General features: G+C 35.8%; 1 protein-coding gene across 2 annotated transcripts in view; it reads left to right on the forward strand.

The window, feature by feature from the left end:
• The first annotated feature begins 873 nt into the window (after positions 1-873).
• LOC110913133 (TMV resistance protein N) overlaps positions 874-18,304 on the forward strand; it is a 35,829-nt gene continuing 18,398 nt past the window's right edge. For both annotated transcript variants that reach the window (XM_022157993.2, XM_022157987.2), the window contains exon 1: positions 874-1,502. In XM_022157993.2, coding sequence (XP_022013685.1) covers positions 1,000-1,502 — 503 coding nt within the window. In that variant the 5' untranslated portion in view covers positions 874-999. The remainder of the gene's footprint in view (positions 1,503-18,304) is intronic.

An 18,304-nucleotide genomic window follows, 5' to 3' on the forward strand; every position in this document is an offset into this window, starting at 1 on the left:
GCTAATTTATATTAATTTTTAATTCGTACAATATAGAATACATACATGTTAAATCATTATATAGTTTTTATCTTTACCACTTCTCTATCTCTTCTGTATCTCTGTATTATTACTTATTTATTATACATTATACCTATAAACCTAATACTAATGATGATCAATGATACTCCATTAAGAAAGACAAAACATGTAAACACCTAAGTATTGTAGGGGAAGATCTTGGGTTCAAGTTTCGTACATGACGAGCAACTTAATTTTTGTTTTCCACATAAACCATATAGCCATTTAACTTACACGCAAATCCTTATCTATTTCAAATTTACCCGATTTTTTTTCGTGATTACATTTAATATATATATATATATATATATATATATATATATATATATATATATATTCCTTATTTCCTTTACATCAAACTTGCACGTTTTTCAATATTTTTTTCTTTACACTCTTATAATAAAATTTTAATTTACCGTTATTTAATTTGTTTTCCTTTTACTAAAAAGAGTTGTAATTCCTTTTTTTTTCCTCATTTTCCTTTATAAACCCACAAAACTAAAATTGCAAAAATAAAACCAAGTTTTACTAATTAAAGCCGTATAGTATAATATTTGTGGTTCTAACCTATTATATTTTAAAAAAAAGATATTATTTATACATCAAATATATTTTATTTATATCAGTAAAATAACGCTAAGGTCATCAAAATGTCAAACAATTGTTATTTATGATATTGTAAGAAGAAAGTTGGTGGAAATTTAAGTGTGAAAGATAGGAATTTATATCTCAATAAAATAGCGCTAAGGTCATCAAAATGTCAAACAATTGTTATTTATGATATTGTAAGAAGAAAGTTGGAGGAAATTTAAGTGTGAAAGATAGGAAGGGGAACCACATGTACGTCATCCACCCCATCTATATATTCAACTACTTTCCATAGGCAAAACAAACCAAATCACATTACTCTTTCATTTTAACTTAGATGTGTCTTCACTTATGTTGATTCACAACACATCAATGGCATCTTCTTCTTATTCTTCTCAGTTGCGTAAAAACTACGATGTATTTCTTAGTTTCAGAGGAGAAGATACCCGCAAAACTTTTGCAGATTATCTCTACTCCACTCTTGAGGATCGGCTGATCTCTACTTACAAGGACGATGTAGCACTTCCCCGAGGTGAATCCATCCGTCCATCCCTCTTCAAGGCTATCGAAGGGTCACGAATTGCTGTTATTATATTTTCAGAAAAATATGCGGACTCTTCATGGTGTTTGGATGAACTTGCACATATTATGAAATGCAGGGAAGAGAGAAACCTAATTGTTATGCCCGTATTCTATTGTGTGGATCCCTCAGAAGTGAGAAAACAGAAGGGAAAATTCGAAGAAGCATTTGCCAAACACAAGATAGAGAACAACAACAAGGTTGAATCATGGAGAGATGCACTTGTTCGTGCAACTGAAATTGCTGGATGGGAACCCAAAAACATTGCAAACGGGTAATTTAAGATTTATTTTAAAGTTAATACTTAATATGTGTGTTTAAGACATTTATATATAATTCAAATATACTTGTCCCATATAGGTTTCTAGTCACATATTGATATATTAACTTATACCTTATGTCAGAGGGGGCTAAACTAGATAACTATATCCCGAGCTTGAGCTTGACAAAACTCAAACTTGATTCGTTAAACTAAAACTCAAGCTCCGCTTTCTTTATGTATAATTGTATAAATAATGAGCTCGATAAACGGTCTTGCCCAGAACTAGGTATGAGATTTTTTTACCGAATTACGGGTACCGTAACGGTACCGGTATTGGTAATAGATTTTTCAAAATTCGGTATCGGTAAAACGGTATCCGTAAAGATATTTTTCGGTAAATACTGGTATTAATACCGAATTTAATAATGAATTCCAAGGGGTTTTTAGGTTGGATTACGAAGACCAAACTTGTATATCGAGCAACTATGTTGTCAAAAGCGCAAAAAGCGCGCGCCTAGGCGCAGCGAGGCGCGCAGCAGAAAAAAATTTAAAAAAAAAACGAAACTGAACTGAGTACGAATAAAAGCTGCCTCACGTGGGCCCGGGCTTTTCGGAGCTGCATTCGTGTCCGCATGAGTTCAACCAAATTCCAGCTCAGAAACTCATTTTTGCTGGGACAAAGTATTTAGCACCTTTTGAGACTTTTATTCACACACCCAAAACTTACAACATATAAGTCCTAAACTTTTGCTACTAACTATTAGCTCCATGATCTTAAATGACATGTATAATAGTTTTTTTAATTATATATGTGGAATCTTATTTATTTTCAAAGCATAACATATTTTTTATATTTTTTTTCTCTATGTGCGCTTTTCTTAAAAAAGCCCACGCTTTTTTTGCGCCTTACGCCTAGGCTCCGGGCGAGGCCGATGCGCCTCGCCTGCGCCTTGCGTCTTTGACAACATAGTCGAGCAGTGGAGATGAGAAAAATAAATAAATAAATAAATAAAAATGTCGTTGTTAATCACTATTTACTATTAAGCAACATATTACAAACGCTATGTAGCGCGCTATAGCTGCTAGACAAGACAAACTACAAATGGCTTAAAGTTTACACCTTTTCACATATAACCAATGTAACCACTAACTACAAGGGAAAATCTTAACTAATCATTCACAATTACACACGATGATAGCAATTGAAAACAATAAAGAAACTTCAAACAATTCTTCTAATACTGACCATGAATTCTCTGATTATACCACTTTTGCAACACTACTGATTGCAAATTTGCAATGATAGCAAGTTAGCAACACCAAAGCTGAGCACAATGATAACCAATATTCATGGGCACAAACAGAGTAAAAGCCAATTTGCCTACAGATCAATTTTAAGTTTTTCACAGCAGATAATGAAGTTTAGAATTAATAACAAAATTTTGAATTTTTGCAATTAAATTGATTAAAAGATACAATTTTTATAATGGGTTTCTCATAGTTTCAATTTATTTTGGTGAAATATTTTAGAATATTTTAGAATTAAAAGTCAAACCCATTGATATTTACCTTTTGATTTTTTTTTTTACTACTTAATATGTTTACCTTTTGTTTACATTCCTCTATATATTACTCTAGTTCAATTAATAATGGATGGATGGGTTGCACATGATATTTTTTTAGGTAAAACGATGGATGACACCAAAGAGGTATCAATGTGGTAAAGTACCGAAATACCGGTACCGATACATGTACCGTACCGGTACCGAATCTATAAATACGGTACGGTAATCGGTATCCACATCTCCTCAATTTTGGTAACGGTATTTACGGTATCGGTACCGGGTACGTTACCGGTATCGTACCGATCTCATCCCTACCCAGAACTTGATCTTTGATCTCTAGAACAATGAAATAACTTGTATATAATCCGAATGTTTTGTACATGAATGAATATTATATAACCCTACAAAAAGTAACTTGGGTTACCTCTAGAAAATGAAAAGTCATGACTTTTAACAAACCACACATACATACCCTTTGCTTAATTATTATATTATATACATGTAAAAAACCAACCGGTGCCGGTTAAAAACAAACGCCGGTCAGAAAAGGGATAACGTTTTGGTTCAGTTACCTCGCCCACATGACATGACGCATTGTTTCAATTAAATTTAACAACAGTTACAAAAAATGCTACACAACCCTACAGCGTCCCTTGTGGAGAGCGGAAATGGAAAAAATTCCGACGAAGCTTGCTTTAAGAAACAGGAATGTGTTTAACGGAGATCCGAGCTGCCCCTTGTGCAGTTCTGCGGACGAGTCAGCTGAACATATTTTTACTTCTTGTTACGTGTCTTCAGTGGTATGGAACGACATTAGTTCGTGGTGTAGGATTCCGTTCATTTATGCTTTCTCGATCATCGACCTCCTCGGTATACATAAATCCATCCCAGTTTCAGCGAAGAAGAAGGAGGCGGTGTACGGCATAGTCATCGTTGCGTGTTGGAGCCTTTGGCGTGCTAGGAATAATTTGGTTTTCTCAAATAGCCCGGTAAGGATAGATAGGATTTTGAGCGAGATTAAAGTGCTTAGTTTCCTTTGGTTTTCTAACAGATCCAAGTTTAAAGGGGTTAGTTGGGAAGAGTGGATCTCGTTTGTAAATATGTAATTTGTTTGTAGTGTTTTGGGTCGGCCCGGTTTGGGTCGGCTTGTTGTGAATGAAGTTTACGTTTCAAAAAAAAAAAAAACCCTACAGCGTCCGGCTCACCGTTTGAAAAATTAACTGCCAATCATCACAAAACATTCAAGCAACCGTCATCTTCCCTTCCGTCAAATAACCGCAGTCATCTACTAAACATCACAAAACATTCAAGAAACTGTCGTATCTCCTCCAATCGTCACAAAAACCAACATTCAACCGTCATATCTCCTCCAATCAGGCACCAAACCCAACATATATCTATATATAGATGATTTAGGGTTTCCTTGCAGAAAAATCACAAAAATAGATGATATTGGTATAATAGATTTTTCTCAGGGTCTCGAGTTTACCCCCATTTTCACCGGTGCAACCACTACTTTAAAACGACGACCCAGCAGCGGTGGACCTCAAGGAGTGAGGCGGCTGCGTTTCCGACCAGTACGAGGCAGCCGGCGAGTCTGCATGTCTCGATCTAGACCAGTTTTCGAGCGGTGTTTAGGATTACCGATGATGGTCGTTTCCGGCGATTGAAGGTGATATAGATATAGGGTTTCGATCCCCTCGGCGACAATGGATCTATACTAAGGAGAAGAAGAAAAAAAAAAGGTGATATGATGTGTCGTTTTGGAGGCTGCAAATGGAGACGTGGCGGTGGCCATGCCGACAACGGTGGCGAGTATGGAGGTGCAGCGATGGGTGTCTGGGTTGGGTTATGAGAAAATCGCGAAGTCAACCTGTTTTGATCGGAAAATCGCGAAGTCAAACCAGAACCGCTTCAACGGAAACCAAATTCCCACGTCCCGTTCTCACTGTTCAAACTCCGTCCGTAAACAAATCTTTGTTTACTCGATGTTTCATCCTCTTCAATGGCCGTTAACAACCATAGGTTTGATTGTTAGATCTGGATGACTCAAACAAATTTTGTTTGTTTTGAATCTGAGATCTGTAAAAATGTGAAACCAATTTGGGGGAAGGTTTAGAGATCCAAGCGTAGGTTAGGGTTTGTAGATTTTTTTTACTTGAAGGGATTAAGAGTGGTTCCCCAGAGAGTAAATAGAGGATTTAAGAATTTTGTTGGTGAAAAGAATTAAACATATTTTATATGGGTTTTGAATCTATCTGTTTTTTTATTTATAGTAACTTATTATATTATTTAAGTAGTTTTTGTAAAATATTATTAACTAGGTTATCGTCCCGTGTGTTACACGAGCTGATTAGTGAAAATGATGTAATTTATTATTTGTAAATACTTATTATTTTTAATCTACTCTTGATAGTTTTGATTGAACATACATGATAAATTCATAGGTTGTCATTAATAACATTGAATTTCGAGACAGGATAGGAGTTGGCCAGAAAGTCCAAATTTCCTAAAAAGTGTAAAAAGTCATAAAACACCATAATGTCAACCATAAAACACACCAAAAACCCACAAATAATATGATGAAGATTACTAAAATATCATGTATGTGGGTTTTATGTTGTGTTTTAGATGTTAAGGCTCTGATTGTGGAATGACAAATATTATTGTGTTTTATGTTGTTTAGCATTGTGTGTTTTATCTTCATAGTTCTACGATGGTGTGTTTGAAGTTTTTATGGACTATTAGAGTTTGAATATGGTGTTTTAGTAATATTCATTCTATTATTTATGAGTTTTAGGTGTGTTTTATGCCTGAAATTATTGTGTTTTATGACTTTTTACACTTTTTAGGAAAAACACACTTTCCGTAGGATCCCCACTCTTTCGAGACAAACCTTTAATAACAATGAATTTCATGGGATAAACATCCTAAAATTATAAAATAAAAAAATAAAGTCATTAAAATTCACACCAACAAAACTTAGGAAAAGTTGAATTAAAGAAAGGAATATTGGATTTTAATAATCCCAACTATTCGCCGTTGGCCGCTAACAGTTCTAATTTCAAAATGACCACTGGCCGTCCGAACTATTAACATATTGGCTTCCAATAGAGAACTGACTAACAGAACCGTAATATTGTTAGTCTTCGATCGCCGGAAAAACGTTTTTAGCCAGAAAAAGGTTCTTAAAGGTCCGATATAAGGTTATAAAAGGGTTTGGGACGAAAATGTTGAGTTTTCCGGCCAAAAACTTGAGTTTTTCGGACAAAAAGCAGTTTTCTAGCGATGAAAGAATTTACGACGACCTTAATAATTGGGTCTTTTAGTAGAAAAAGGTTCCTAAAATAAGTAATACGGTTACAAAGAGGTTTGAGACCAAAAAAATGAGTTTTCCGACCAAAAACGTTTTTTCGGCGACCGGAGACTAACGACGTTAGGGTTCTGTTAGTTAGGGTCCATTGGAGGTCAAGATGTTAATAGTTGGGAGTGCCAATGTGGTTACTTATTAAGTTGGGACTATTGGCGGTCAACGACGAATAGTTGTTATTATTGAAATCCAATATTCCCTAAAGAAACATGCAACTGCTTTGATTCTTTTTACTCACTTTTACTACTTTGTGTGCGTTAATTGAAAAGAAGAGTCTTGGTATCAATACATGCATCTCAATCCAATGGAAAATGTCCCCTTTTTATTTCTTTTATTATATAATCTTGTGTAATGTACGGGTTGAATAAATGTAATTTTATATACCAAATAATAAAAAAAAGTTATATCTTTAAAAATCCTATGTATTATACAAGTTGAATAAATGTAATTTTGTATATCATTAAAAATCCCTTGTGTATTAATTTTTAAAAAGCCTCGTGTATTACACGGGTTGAATAAATGTAATTTTATATATGTTATTCTTTATTTGAATCTTATGAAAAAATACCCAATTACAAAAAAAGTATATTAAACTGTTTTATTATTATAGTTTGGGGTAAATTACACTTTTCGTCATTCTATCAAATTGCAATGGATACCCTTTAACTTTAATAATTACAGTCATAATCCTTTATTTCGAAAATTCATTACAACTTACGTCCTTTGGCCCTAACTTGATTAAAATTTTCAGTTATTTTTATTCACTTAAGGGCAATCTAGTCTTTTTATTTATTTAATTGTTTATAGTATAAATCAAAGAAAATAACAATTAAAATTAAGAAAATAAACATAAGTACACTTTTTCTCACTGTCACACACGTAGAGACACATTTGAACAAACCAGGTGCAACCACCACCACCAAACCTACCACCACCGCCACTACCATCACCACCGCTGGTTATGTCCACCACCATCAGCCCGCCTCTACAACAACCACCACCTCTTTAAACACTCTTCTTTCTCTCTATAAACTGAAACACTGCTACCGCCAGTTACATCACCAATTCACCACCACCGGTGACGACCACCATCATCGGATTTACACCACTGCCTCGCTTTCTCTTTCTCTCTCTAATCTCATAACACCACCACTGCTTAAGTCCACCACCACTGATGTGACCACCACCACGGTCAGATCTACAAACACCACCAGCGCCGCCGCTTCTCCCATTATATACCATCCGCCCATCCGGACCTCGCTCAGATTCTGGATGTCGAGTTCATATCGGTGGTGTTATGCCGGCCATCTCCACTTAAATCCTGTCGGCCACCTAAAACCCCTTATTGATCCTATTGTTACCCCAAATCTGAGTCAGATCTGAAAGGTTGCATAACAATCGCCTCCATAACTAGCCTCCGCACCACCTCCAATGATTTCTGGTTCAAATATAACAACCAGCCACTTTACATTTGGGATGTGATAAATATACCCATCACAAGGATTAATATACCCAAAAGTCAAAGTTAATAATAATTTTGTAATGATTAACTACTTTATTATATTATTTTATTATAAAATAAAAAGTAATAATTATGTTTTATTATAAAGGAGCTTTTCCTAATTATGATTTTAATTTTCTGACTAACTCTTTATATTTTTTAGCAATATTTTTTTTTCAAACCTGCAGCTCACTGTTTTAGATCTTTTTATGCTTTATAAATTCAAATTTATATCTATGCATGCACCAACTTGAAAAAAGAGTATTGATGTCGAAAAACAAGCACCTCAACTAAATGACTAGCAATTTAAACTAGGAAGTTCACATAAAAACACAATTGAAGTTGCAGCAACCACTAACAGCGACCACTAACACTGAAGTTGCAGCGTGTTAATGCGAAAAAAAATAAACCGAAACGTTAAACATATAAAAATAAGTAAGTCGATCTAGGACCCGAGCGTTACGATGAACCTGTGAAACGGAAAAAAATAGACGACGTAAAAACATTTAACCACACACGCACGTTGCGCTGTGTTAACTCGCAAAATTATTTATAGTTTTTAAATGAAAAACAAATTTATCTTTAGTGGTACAACCCATTAAGCATTATATTACAAACCATAATGCATAGATATGAATTTGTCTTTAGTGATGCAACCCACTAAGCATTATGTTACAAAACCATAATGCATAGATATGTTGCAAATTAATACATACTAGGACCAAGTATGAAATTTTTGCAAACCACAGGGACCAACCAAGCATTTAACTCTACAAATTAACAACCACCTAAAGCACATAATACTCACAAAGCTCAATGTACAACAATAGGAAGCATACTGATGTTACAAATTAATAGTATATAACGCACACCAATGTCACACTACTACCAGCGACCACTAACACTGAAGTTGCAGCGTGTTAATGCGAAAAAAAAAAAATAAACCGAAACGTTAAACATATAAAAATAAGTAAGTCGATCTAGGACCCGAGCGTTACGATGAACCTGTGAAACGGAAAAAAATAGACGACGTAAAAACATTTAACCACACACGCACGTTGCGCTGTGTTAACTCGCAAAATTATTTATAGTTTTTAAATGAAATACAAATTTATTCAACATTTTATTTGGTTTAAAAGTTAAATAATTTATTCAAAAACATTTTATTCAACTTCATTTGGTTTAAAAGTTAAATAATTTATTCAAAAACATTTGTCAAGTATGTGTGTTATAACAAAGATTAAGAAAACTAATTACATAAAAATTTGATTGTATAAAAAATACTTTATGTTTACTTAAAAAATAATATAAAAGGTAAAAACTAATGATTGTAATTAATAATTAAAAAATAAAATAGAAATATTAATTAATGATTTAAGTAATTAATGACAGCCGTTTTCTCTCTCCTACCATCTTCTCTCTTCTCAAAAGTTGACTTTTTGGTATATTTAACAACACCCTTACATTTTTTATGCTTTTCGTGTTTAGTTTTGAAGATCGTGATCAATTATCGAAAAGTGTTCTGATTTTTGATGCTTTTCGTTCATACACCAATAAAGTGGTTGCAGAGGATAAGGATGAATGTTTCAAACAAATGTCAGTTGATTTTGATCTACATGAATATATTAGTTTTAGTTTGTTATTTTTTTGTTTTGTTTATTAAGAAATTTTAAATAAAAAACGTGAAATGACCGGTATACCTCATGTGATTAAATTTAACTGAAAATTTTAACCAAGCTAGGGACAAAGGACGTAAAGTGTAACGAGTTTTCAAAATAAAGAACTGTGACTGTAATTATTGAAGTTAAAGAGTATCTATTGCAATTCGATACAAACATAAAGGACGAAAAGTGTAATTTATCCTATAGTTTGTTTTATGCGATTAATAGAATAAATTGATTAAAATAATAAAAATTACAAAAAGTATATTAAACTGTTTTATTATTATAAGTTTGTTTTATGTGATCAATCTAGTTGTTTGGGGTAAAAGATAAAAAGATAAAATTTAGGGACTAAAATAATATATTTTTTATTTAAATCTTATTAACAAATATTATCAATATCTATTTATTTAGGCGGGAAAAAATTATTCAGATCACCTTATAGAGTGTCATATGTCCCCAATATGATTTACTTTATTATATGTATAGATTTTGATTTTAGAACTTAAATAAAATATCATAATTATTTATCGTAACTTATTGTTCCAATTAAGATGGGAACTGAATCTATTTTTTTTTTTTAATTCTCAAACAAAAATACAGTTATCATCTTTTTTATTTTTAGAAATTGATTTGAAATGAAACCGTCTTAATATTGTACATTAATGTTCCATAGATTGATATGAACATGAAAGTTAATTTTTTTCTTTTCTCAACATCATTTTTATAATACTGTTATTTTGTTTTAGTGTCCAGTCAACATTAACATCCTTTCTACTTTTAAATATGGCAGCATTCACATCTCTTTTTTTCACATCAACACTTACCATTCCTTTTTATTTAAAAAAAAAACTTTGAAAAAAAAGTCATTTTTACCCACATCGAGTTTCTAAAGTTTTTAGTTTATCATTCTTCAACTTTAAAAAAACATACTATTTTCTTACGTGGTTATTTTTATGTATGTGTCGACATAAATTTAAATTGGTTTAAGATCCCGCTGCAACGCGCGGGTAAGCGTTAACTCGTTGATTACAAATGGGAAATCTAAAGCCAATTTATACTATTCTAAGAAGTGCGAATGAATGGATGTGTCTCCTCTTGAAAAACACGTCTCTTGATCCATGTGGTGTTTGCCGCCTTCTAAATCGATGCGTCTGATGGAGAGATGTTGATTCCCTTAATAGTAGGTTATAATCTTCCACTTTGTCACTTCCGGTCCTCGCAATTGTTTAAACTAATCTAATTACAATACAAATTGACTATATACTATTAACATAATAACCCTTAGACTTAGGATGTGAAATGATTTGATCTTCATTTACCCCCTAATCACAAACATCCTTGAGTTGTTGTAGGTCTTGAACTCCTAACAGTTCGCGCATTGTAGCAAACTTGACCCTTGCTAGTGCCTTTGTTAATGTGTCTGTCCTTTGAAGTTCTCCATTGATGTGTTCCACATTGATGTGTTCATTCTCCACGCATTCTCTTATAAAATGATAATGTGTGTCTATGTGCGTGCTCCTTCCATGAAAGACTAGATTCTTCATGAGTGCTATTGCAGAAATACTATCCACCCATAGTGTTATCTTTTCTTCTTTCTAGCTTGTAACTTCACTTAACAACCTTTTAAGCCATAGTGCTTGGCAAGTTGTCGTAGTGACTGCTATGAGTTCAGATTCACATGACGAAAGTGCCACTGTTTGTTGTTTTTGTGTGCACCAGGTTATAAGTGATTCTCCAAAGTAGAATACTAGACCATTTGTATCTTTTCCTTGGTCTGTGTTAACACCATAATTGCTATCACTATAACATGTAATCTAACATCCCCCTTGCTTCTTGTAAATGTTCCATGCTCCTTAGTTCCTTTGATACAACGTAGTACTGGCTTGACTGCCTTCATGTGATGCTCTTTTGGTTCTCGCATGAATCTACTAAGCAAATTGACTGGATAACATAGATCTAGCCTTGAATGCAGTAAGTACCTGAGAGAACCAATCAGGCTTCTGTAATGTGTTGCATCTACTAGATATCCTTCTTCAGTCTTTGTTAATTGTCTTATGGATTCATAGGAATGTTTGTTTCATTGCAGGTTAACATATCGGCATCTTTGAGTATCTTGTTTATATACCATGTCAGTTTTATAGCTATTTCACCCCTTGCTTGAGTGACTTATATTCCTAGATTGTATGCTAGCAGTCCTAGATTGCTCATTTCAAACTTCTTCTCCGTCTGACACATGAAAATATTTAGCTCCTTCTTTGAAGTTCAAGTGACTATCAAATCAACAACGTAGACTCCAACAATCAGTGTAGAAGTCTTAGTTGTCCTTGTATTTATTGCTTGTTCTAAAGTCAACTTCTTGATGTTAAGTGACTTTAGCGTTTGATCTAACTTCATGTAATCACATGGTGCTTATCTCAATCCAATAGTTTGTAAAGCTTTCCTTCATCTCCCGACTTTATAAATCCTCTGGTTGTGAGACATAGACTTCATCGTTGAGATCTCCATATAGGAATGCAGACTTAACATCTAAGGGATGTACATCCTAACAATGATATGTTGCTAAAGCCAACATGAGATGAAGTGTCTCGATACATGCCGCCAGTGCAAATACTTCCTCAAAATTTATCCCATGTTGTTGGATGTAACCTTTTGCTACCAGTCTTGCTTTGTGTCTGAGGACTTTTCCATTTGCATCTTTCTTAGTCTTGAATACCCACTTTAATCCTATTGCCTTGTGATATCTTGGCAATTCTGTCAATCTCTAAGTGTTATTCTAGTTTATTGAATCTAACTCTACCTCCATTACCTCAATCCATTTGCTATCAATGGATGCTACCTTGTAATTTCTTGGTTCATCTTCAACGTAGTAATTCATGTGGATCTACTAGAATTTACTGCGTTTCATCATATAATTCGTCAAGACTTCTTAGTCGTACTGAAGTGTCACTAATTACTCCTGGTTGTACTTTCAGATGTAGATTGATCTCTACTTGTTGATAAGCTCTCTAGATGTTCCGGAGGAGTTCGGATTGTACTAGTAGGCTGTTGAAGTTACAAGGAGTCTGGATTGTTTTCTGATTAATCCACTCCTGCATCTTCATGGTGTGGCCCACTATTATCAGGACTACTTGGTGCGTCTTCTTCTAATTCTGGTGGGTCATCGTTTTCTTGTATGATAAAGTTTGTCCATTCAGGATTTCTTGATTCTACCCCTTCCATGTAGGTATTCCAACTCCATGGTTAATCTTCCATGAGCTTTACATCTCTACTGACACATATGTTGTTCTTTGTTGGATCGTATAACCTAGATGCCTTTGACCCTTCTTCTATTCCAAGATATACCATAGGCATGCTTCTATCATCTAACTTCTTGAGTTGACATGGTAATACCTTAGCATATGCAGTGTAGCCAGAAACCTATAGGCGTTCCAGATTCGGCTTTCTTCCATTTAATGCTTCATATTGTGTCTTGTTCACTAAGGCTTTCGTTAGAAACCTGTTTAGTAGGTATATTACATGTCGTACTGCTTATGGTCATCCAAACCGCTCGCCGCTCGCTCAGAAATTGCTAGGAAAATGCTCGTTCGATTTGAGGCTCGGTTGTAAACGAGCCGCTCTACGTGGTTTGGTTTGTAAACGAGCCAAGCATGAGCAAAGGTCGGTCCGCCTCGAATTATTATTTTTAATTAGTATATATATATGTTAGGTACATGATGCACTTACGAACATAGAACTCACACACACACAATTTTCTGATGAAGAACACAAAGATTTATAGTGGTTCGGTCGATTCTGACCTACATCCACTGTGGTAACTAGGAGTATTTGTTATTAAGCTTGGTACAATTATTTCAGATACAAAACAATCTCTTATATAAGATTGGATGAAAGAGAAAGGGTGAAGAAAACAAGATCCGTGAATAATGGGTCACAGACCCATGTCACCTTATCCTCTTATCCTTTGATAAGAAAGGATTTTCTAATCTCCACTTGATCAAGTGGCCTTCACACTCAACAATCTCCCACTTGAAGCCACGGAATAATCTTAACCTGTGCTTCAACTGTGCATCAGTATCTCTGTAATAACTTTGATCTTCTTCACATTCCTAGTTACCCTGCCTTCTCTTCAATTAACCTGAAGGCCAGTTGAAGCTATGCAAAGCTTCAACTTCTCTAAGGTGACAACCTTAGTCAACATATCAGATGAATTTTCACTTCCTTTGATCTTCTTCAACTTCAGAGTGCCTTCACTAACTTGCTCTCTGATGAAGTGATATCTCAGCTGTATGTGCTTTGTCTTTGAATGGAAGACAAGATTCTTTGCAAGATGAATTGCACTTTGATTGTCACAAAACAGTGCACAATCAACTAGTTCCTTGCCGAGCTCTTTGAGAAAATTCTTCAACCATATAAGCCCTTTGCGTGCTTCAGCAACTGCCATATACTCAGCTTATGTGGTTGAAAGGGCAACACTTTTCTGCAGTTTGGGCATCCAGCTTACTGCAGTGCCTCCCACTGTAAAGACATATCCGGTGGTGCTTTTGTAAGATTCTTTACAACCACCAAGGTCAGCATCAGCAAAACCCTTCAGAATAACCTCTTTCCCCTTAAACTGTAACGCCACTTTTGAAGTCCCCTTCAAATATCTTAGCAGCCATTAAACTGCCTCCCAATGTTCTCTCCCTGGATTGGACATAAACCGACTAACAACTCCCACTGCATGAGCTATATCTGGTCTCGTGCATACCATTTCATACATGAGGCTACCAACTGCCGATGCATACAGAACTTTAGCCATATTTGCTTTGTCTTCATCTGATCTGGGTGACTGAACTTTAGAAAGCTTAAAGTGACTTCCCAAAGGTGTGCTTCAAATCTTGGCATCTTTAAGGCTGAATCTTTCTAACACTTTCTCAATGTATTTCTCTTGAGAGAGTGTCAAGGAACCATCTTCTTTGTTTCTGAAAATACTCATCCCGAGTATTTGGTTTGCAGCTCCCAAGTCTTTCATCTCAAACTCTTCAGACATTTGCTTCTTCAGCTTCTTGATCTCTGTCATGTCTGAACCTGCAATCAACATATCATCCACATATAGTAATAGAATGATATAAGAACCCTTAAACCTCTTGATGTAACAACAATGGTCATTGTCACATCTCTTGTATCCGACTCTTCCCATGAAGTTATCAAACTTCAAATACCATTGTCTGGGCGCTTGTTTCAGACCATACAAACTCTTCTTCAACTTACACACCAAGTTTTCTATGCCTTTAACCTGAAAAGCTTCTGGTTGTGTCATGTAGATATCTTCTTCTAGGTCACCATGTAGAAAAGCTGTCTTGACATCTAGCTGCTCTAGATGCAAGCCTTCTGCTGCTACAATACTGAGAACAAGTCTGATAGTAGTCATCTTCACCACTGGAGAAAATATTTCATTGAAATCAATTCCCTCTTTCTGCTGAAATCCCTTAACCACTAATCTTGCTTTGTACCGTTTGGTACCATCATGTTCATCTTTGACCCTGAAAACCCACTTGTTCTGAAGAGCCTTCTTCCCAGCTCGAAGCTTTGTTAAGTGCCAGGTCTTGTTTTTCTCAAGCGACTTCATCTCATCTTTCATTGCTAACTCCCACTGCAATGAATCTTTCAACCCCATGGCTTCTGAGTAACACTGGGGTTCACCATTTTCTGTCAAAAGTATGTAATTGACGGATGGTGAATATCTGTCTGGTGGTCTAACGACTCTGGAGGATCTTCTTGGTTGAAACTGAGGAGTTTCTGGGGAATCTGAAATTTGAGGAGCGACCTCTTCTTCTTCTTCTTCTTCTGCAGAATCATTACTAGAATCATCCCCTGAGCTCCCACTGTCGATTGACTCGTTCCCATTTTCTGGAATGTCGACTGAAGCTTCTTTCCTTATTTCACCACTTTCAAATTCAACATAGTCTTTCTGAGCTTCTGGTCCTTTGGTGTTTCTGTCTTTATACAATTCGTTTTCATTGAAGACGACCTTCTTGCTTCTGATTACTTTTCTGCCTTCATTATCCCAAAGCCTGTAACCCATTTGTTCTGACCCATAACCAATGAATGTGCACTTCTTGGATTTTGAGTCTAACTTATCCCTGTCACCCGCTTCTAACAAATCGTAAGCACTACAACCAAAGACTCGTAAGTGTTTGAGACTTACCTCCTTTCTTGCCACATTTCTTCAGGCAACTTGAAATCTAAGGGACCGGTTGGTGAACGGTTGATCAATTAGGTTGCAGTGTTAACTGCATCGGCCCAGAATGTCTTGGGCATCCCGGGATTTAGCCTCATGCTTCTAGCCCTCTCATTGAGAGTTCTATTCATTCTCTCAGCTACACCATTCTGCTGAGGAGTTCCGGGAACTGTCTTGATCATCTTTATCCTTTCTTTGGCGCAATAGTCAGTGAACTGCTTGCTTATGTATTCACCACCATTATCAGACTTTAAGCACTTTACCTTCAAGTTAGTTTCATTTTCAACAGCAGATTTCCATATCTTAAAAGCATCAAATACAGCAGATTTATGCTTAAGAAAATATACCCATACCTTTCATGTTGAATCATCGATGAAAGTAACATAATATCTTGAGCCTCCTAGAGATAAAACTGAGGTTGGTCCATATACATCCGAGTGAACAAGCTCTAACTTCTGAGCTTTCGGTGTCCTCCCTGTCTTCACAAAAGTAACCCTCTTTTGTTTTCCAAGAACACAAGGTTCACAGAATTCAATTTCCACTTTCTTCAAGTCTGGAAACTTACCTTTCTGAGCCAACATCTTCAATCCCTTCTCGCTCATGTGTCCGAGTCGGTTGTGCCATAAATTTGATGGACTCGGACCAGTGGTCATTGCATGAAAACCTTCAGCAGAAGCTTCTGCCATGTATAGAGTACCTTGCTTCTTTCCTTTGGCAATCACTAAATTGCCTTTGATCACTTTCCATTGTCCACCCCCAAAGTGAACATTAAACCCTTCATCATCCAGTTTACCAACTGAAATCAACTTTCTCCTCAGATTAGGATAACCCTGACATTTTTCAATGTCCATATAGTTCCTAATGAGGTCTTCAAGTCTACATCTCCAATACCTGTGATATCAAGCATTTGATCATCTGCTAAACGAACTTTACCAAAGTTACATGTTCGTAGATTCTTGACCATATCTGGGCATGAGATAGCATGGAAAGAAGCACCTGAATCCATAATCCAAGATTTAGCTGAATCTTCAACAGAACAGATGAGAACATCACCTTGTTCTTTTGAGGATACACTGTTTACTTCTTTCTTTGAAACGTGTTTGGTACATTGGCTTCTATAGTGACCTTTTTCTTTGCAATTCCAACGTCTTTTCTGTTCTTTGATTGTCCCCTTCTTCTAGACTTGGACCTGCCTCGATTATGTCCTCTTTCGTTTCTTCTTCCTCTACTTTCTGTATGCAATAAAGAACTAGAATTAGAAGTCTCACCACTACTTCTCCGTCTGATATCTTCATTTACTATCAAGTCACAAATACTATCGAAAGTGAGTTTGGTAGTACCGAATGCACTACTAAGAGCTGTGACTGTGCCTGACCAACTGTCGGGCAACGATGATAAAAGGAATAGTGCTTGTACTTCATCTTCAAACTTTATTTCAACTGAGGCTAAGCGAGAGATAATCGAGTTAAACTCATTTATGTGGGCGGTAACCGACATGCCTTCCTTCATCTTGGTGTTAACCAATTGTCGGATGGGGAATACTTTGTTTGAAGCGGATGGCTTTTCATACATGTTGGACAAAGCTTTCAATACACCATATGTGGTTGTTTCATTGACTATGTTGTAAGCAACACTCTTTGCCAAAGAAAGCCTAACCACACCCAAACCTTGTCTATCCAACAACTTCCATTCTTCATCATACATGTCATCTGGTTGTTCACCTGACATAGGCAAATTCAAACTTTTCTGATACAATAAATCTTCAATTTGCATTTTCCAAAATCCATAATCACTTCCATCGAACTTATCAATCTTGATTTTACTATCTTCTGCCATTAAAAAAAATATACCAAATTACTACCAACCAAACGGGTTTGTACTGCTAAGTGGTAATTTATACGAGCGAAAGCAATAATCAGAAACAAATAACTTATCTGTTTCAAGCTTTAATGGCAAGGACAAGTATTGATGGATAATGAGATCTTGTTCACAGTTGGGGGGCCTTTTTGATCAAATTGAAACTTTAATTTCTCCACCAGAAATAAAAGTTGAGGCGGCCTTTCTGTTTAAATTGAGAAACTCAATTTCCAACACAAAATAAAACACGTTCAGTGTTTCTTCTTCCCCAATTCCACAGAACAAAAAAAAATAGGGTTCTTCTCTTTCTTCCCCTACGATCTCCCAAGAGAACAGGCAGATGACAGCACCGGTGGTGCTTGTGACTGCGAAGAGAGGCAGCGACGGCGACTGCTTGCGACGGCGAAGAGAGGCAGCAGCGGCGACTGCTTGCGATGGCGAAGAGGTGGCGGCGGTTCTGATCGTTTCTCATCGTTTCTAATCGGTTTCTGATCGGATTCTGATTCCGATTTCACACTATCAGGTATCTTCTTCCTTCACCCTTTCTGTTCGTGTGTCGATCGAGAGCCAACGACTCTGATACCAGTTGTTAGGTACAGGATGCACTTACGAACACAGAACTCACACACACACACAA

Source organism: Helianthus annuus, chromosome 2, assembly GCF_002127325.2.
Source record: "Helianthus annuus cultivar XRQ/B chromosome 2, HanXRQr2.0-SUNRISE, whole genome shotgun sequence".
Classification (NCBI taxonomy): Eukaryota; Viridiplantae; Streptophyta; class Magnoliopsida; order Asterales; family Asteraceae; genus Helianthus; species Helianthus annuus.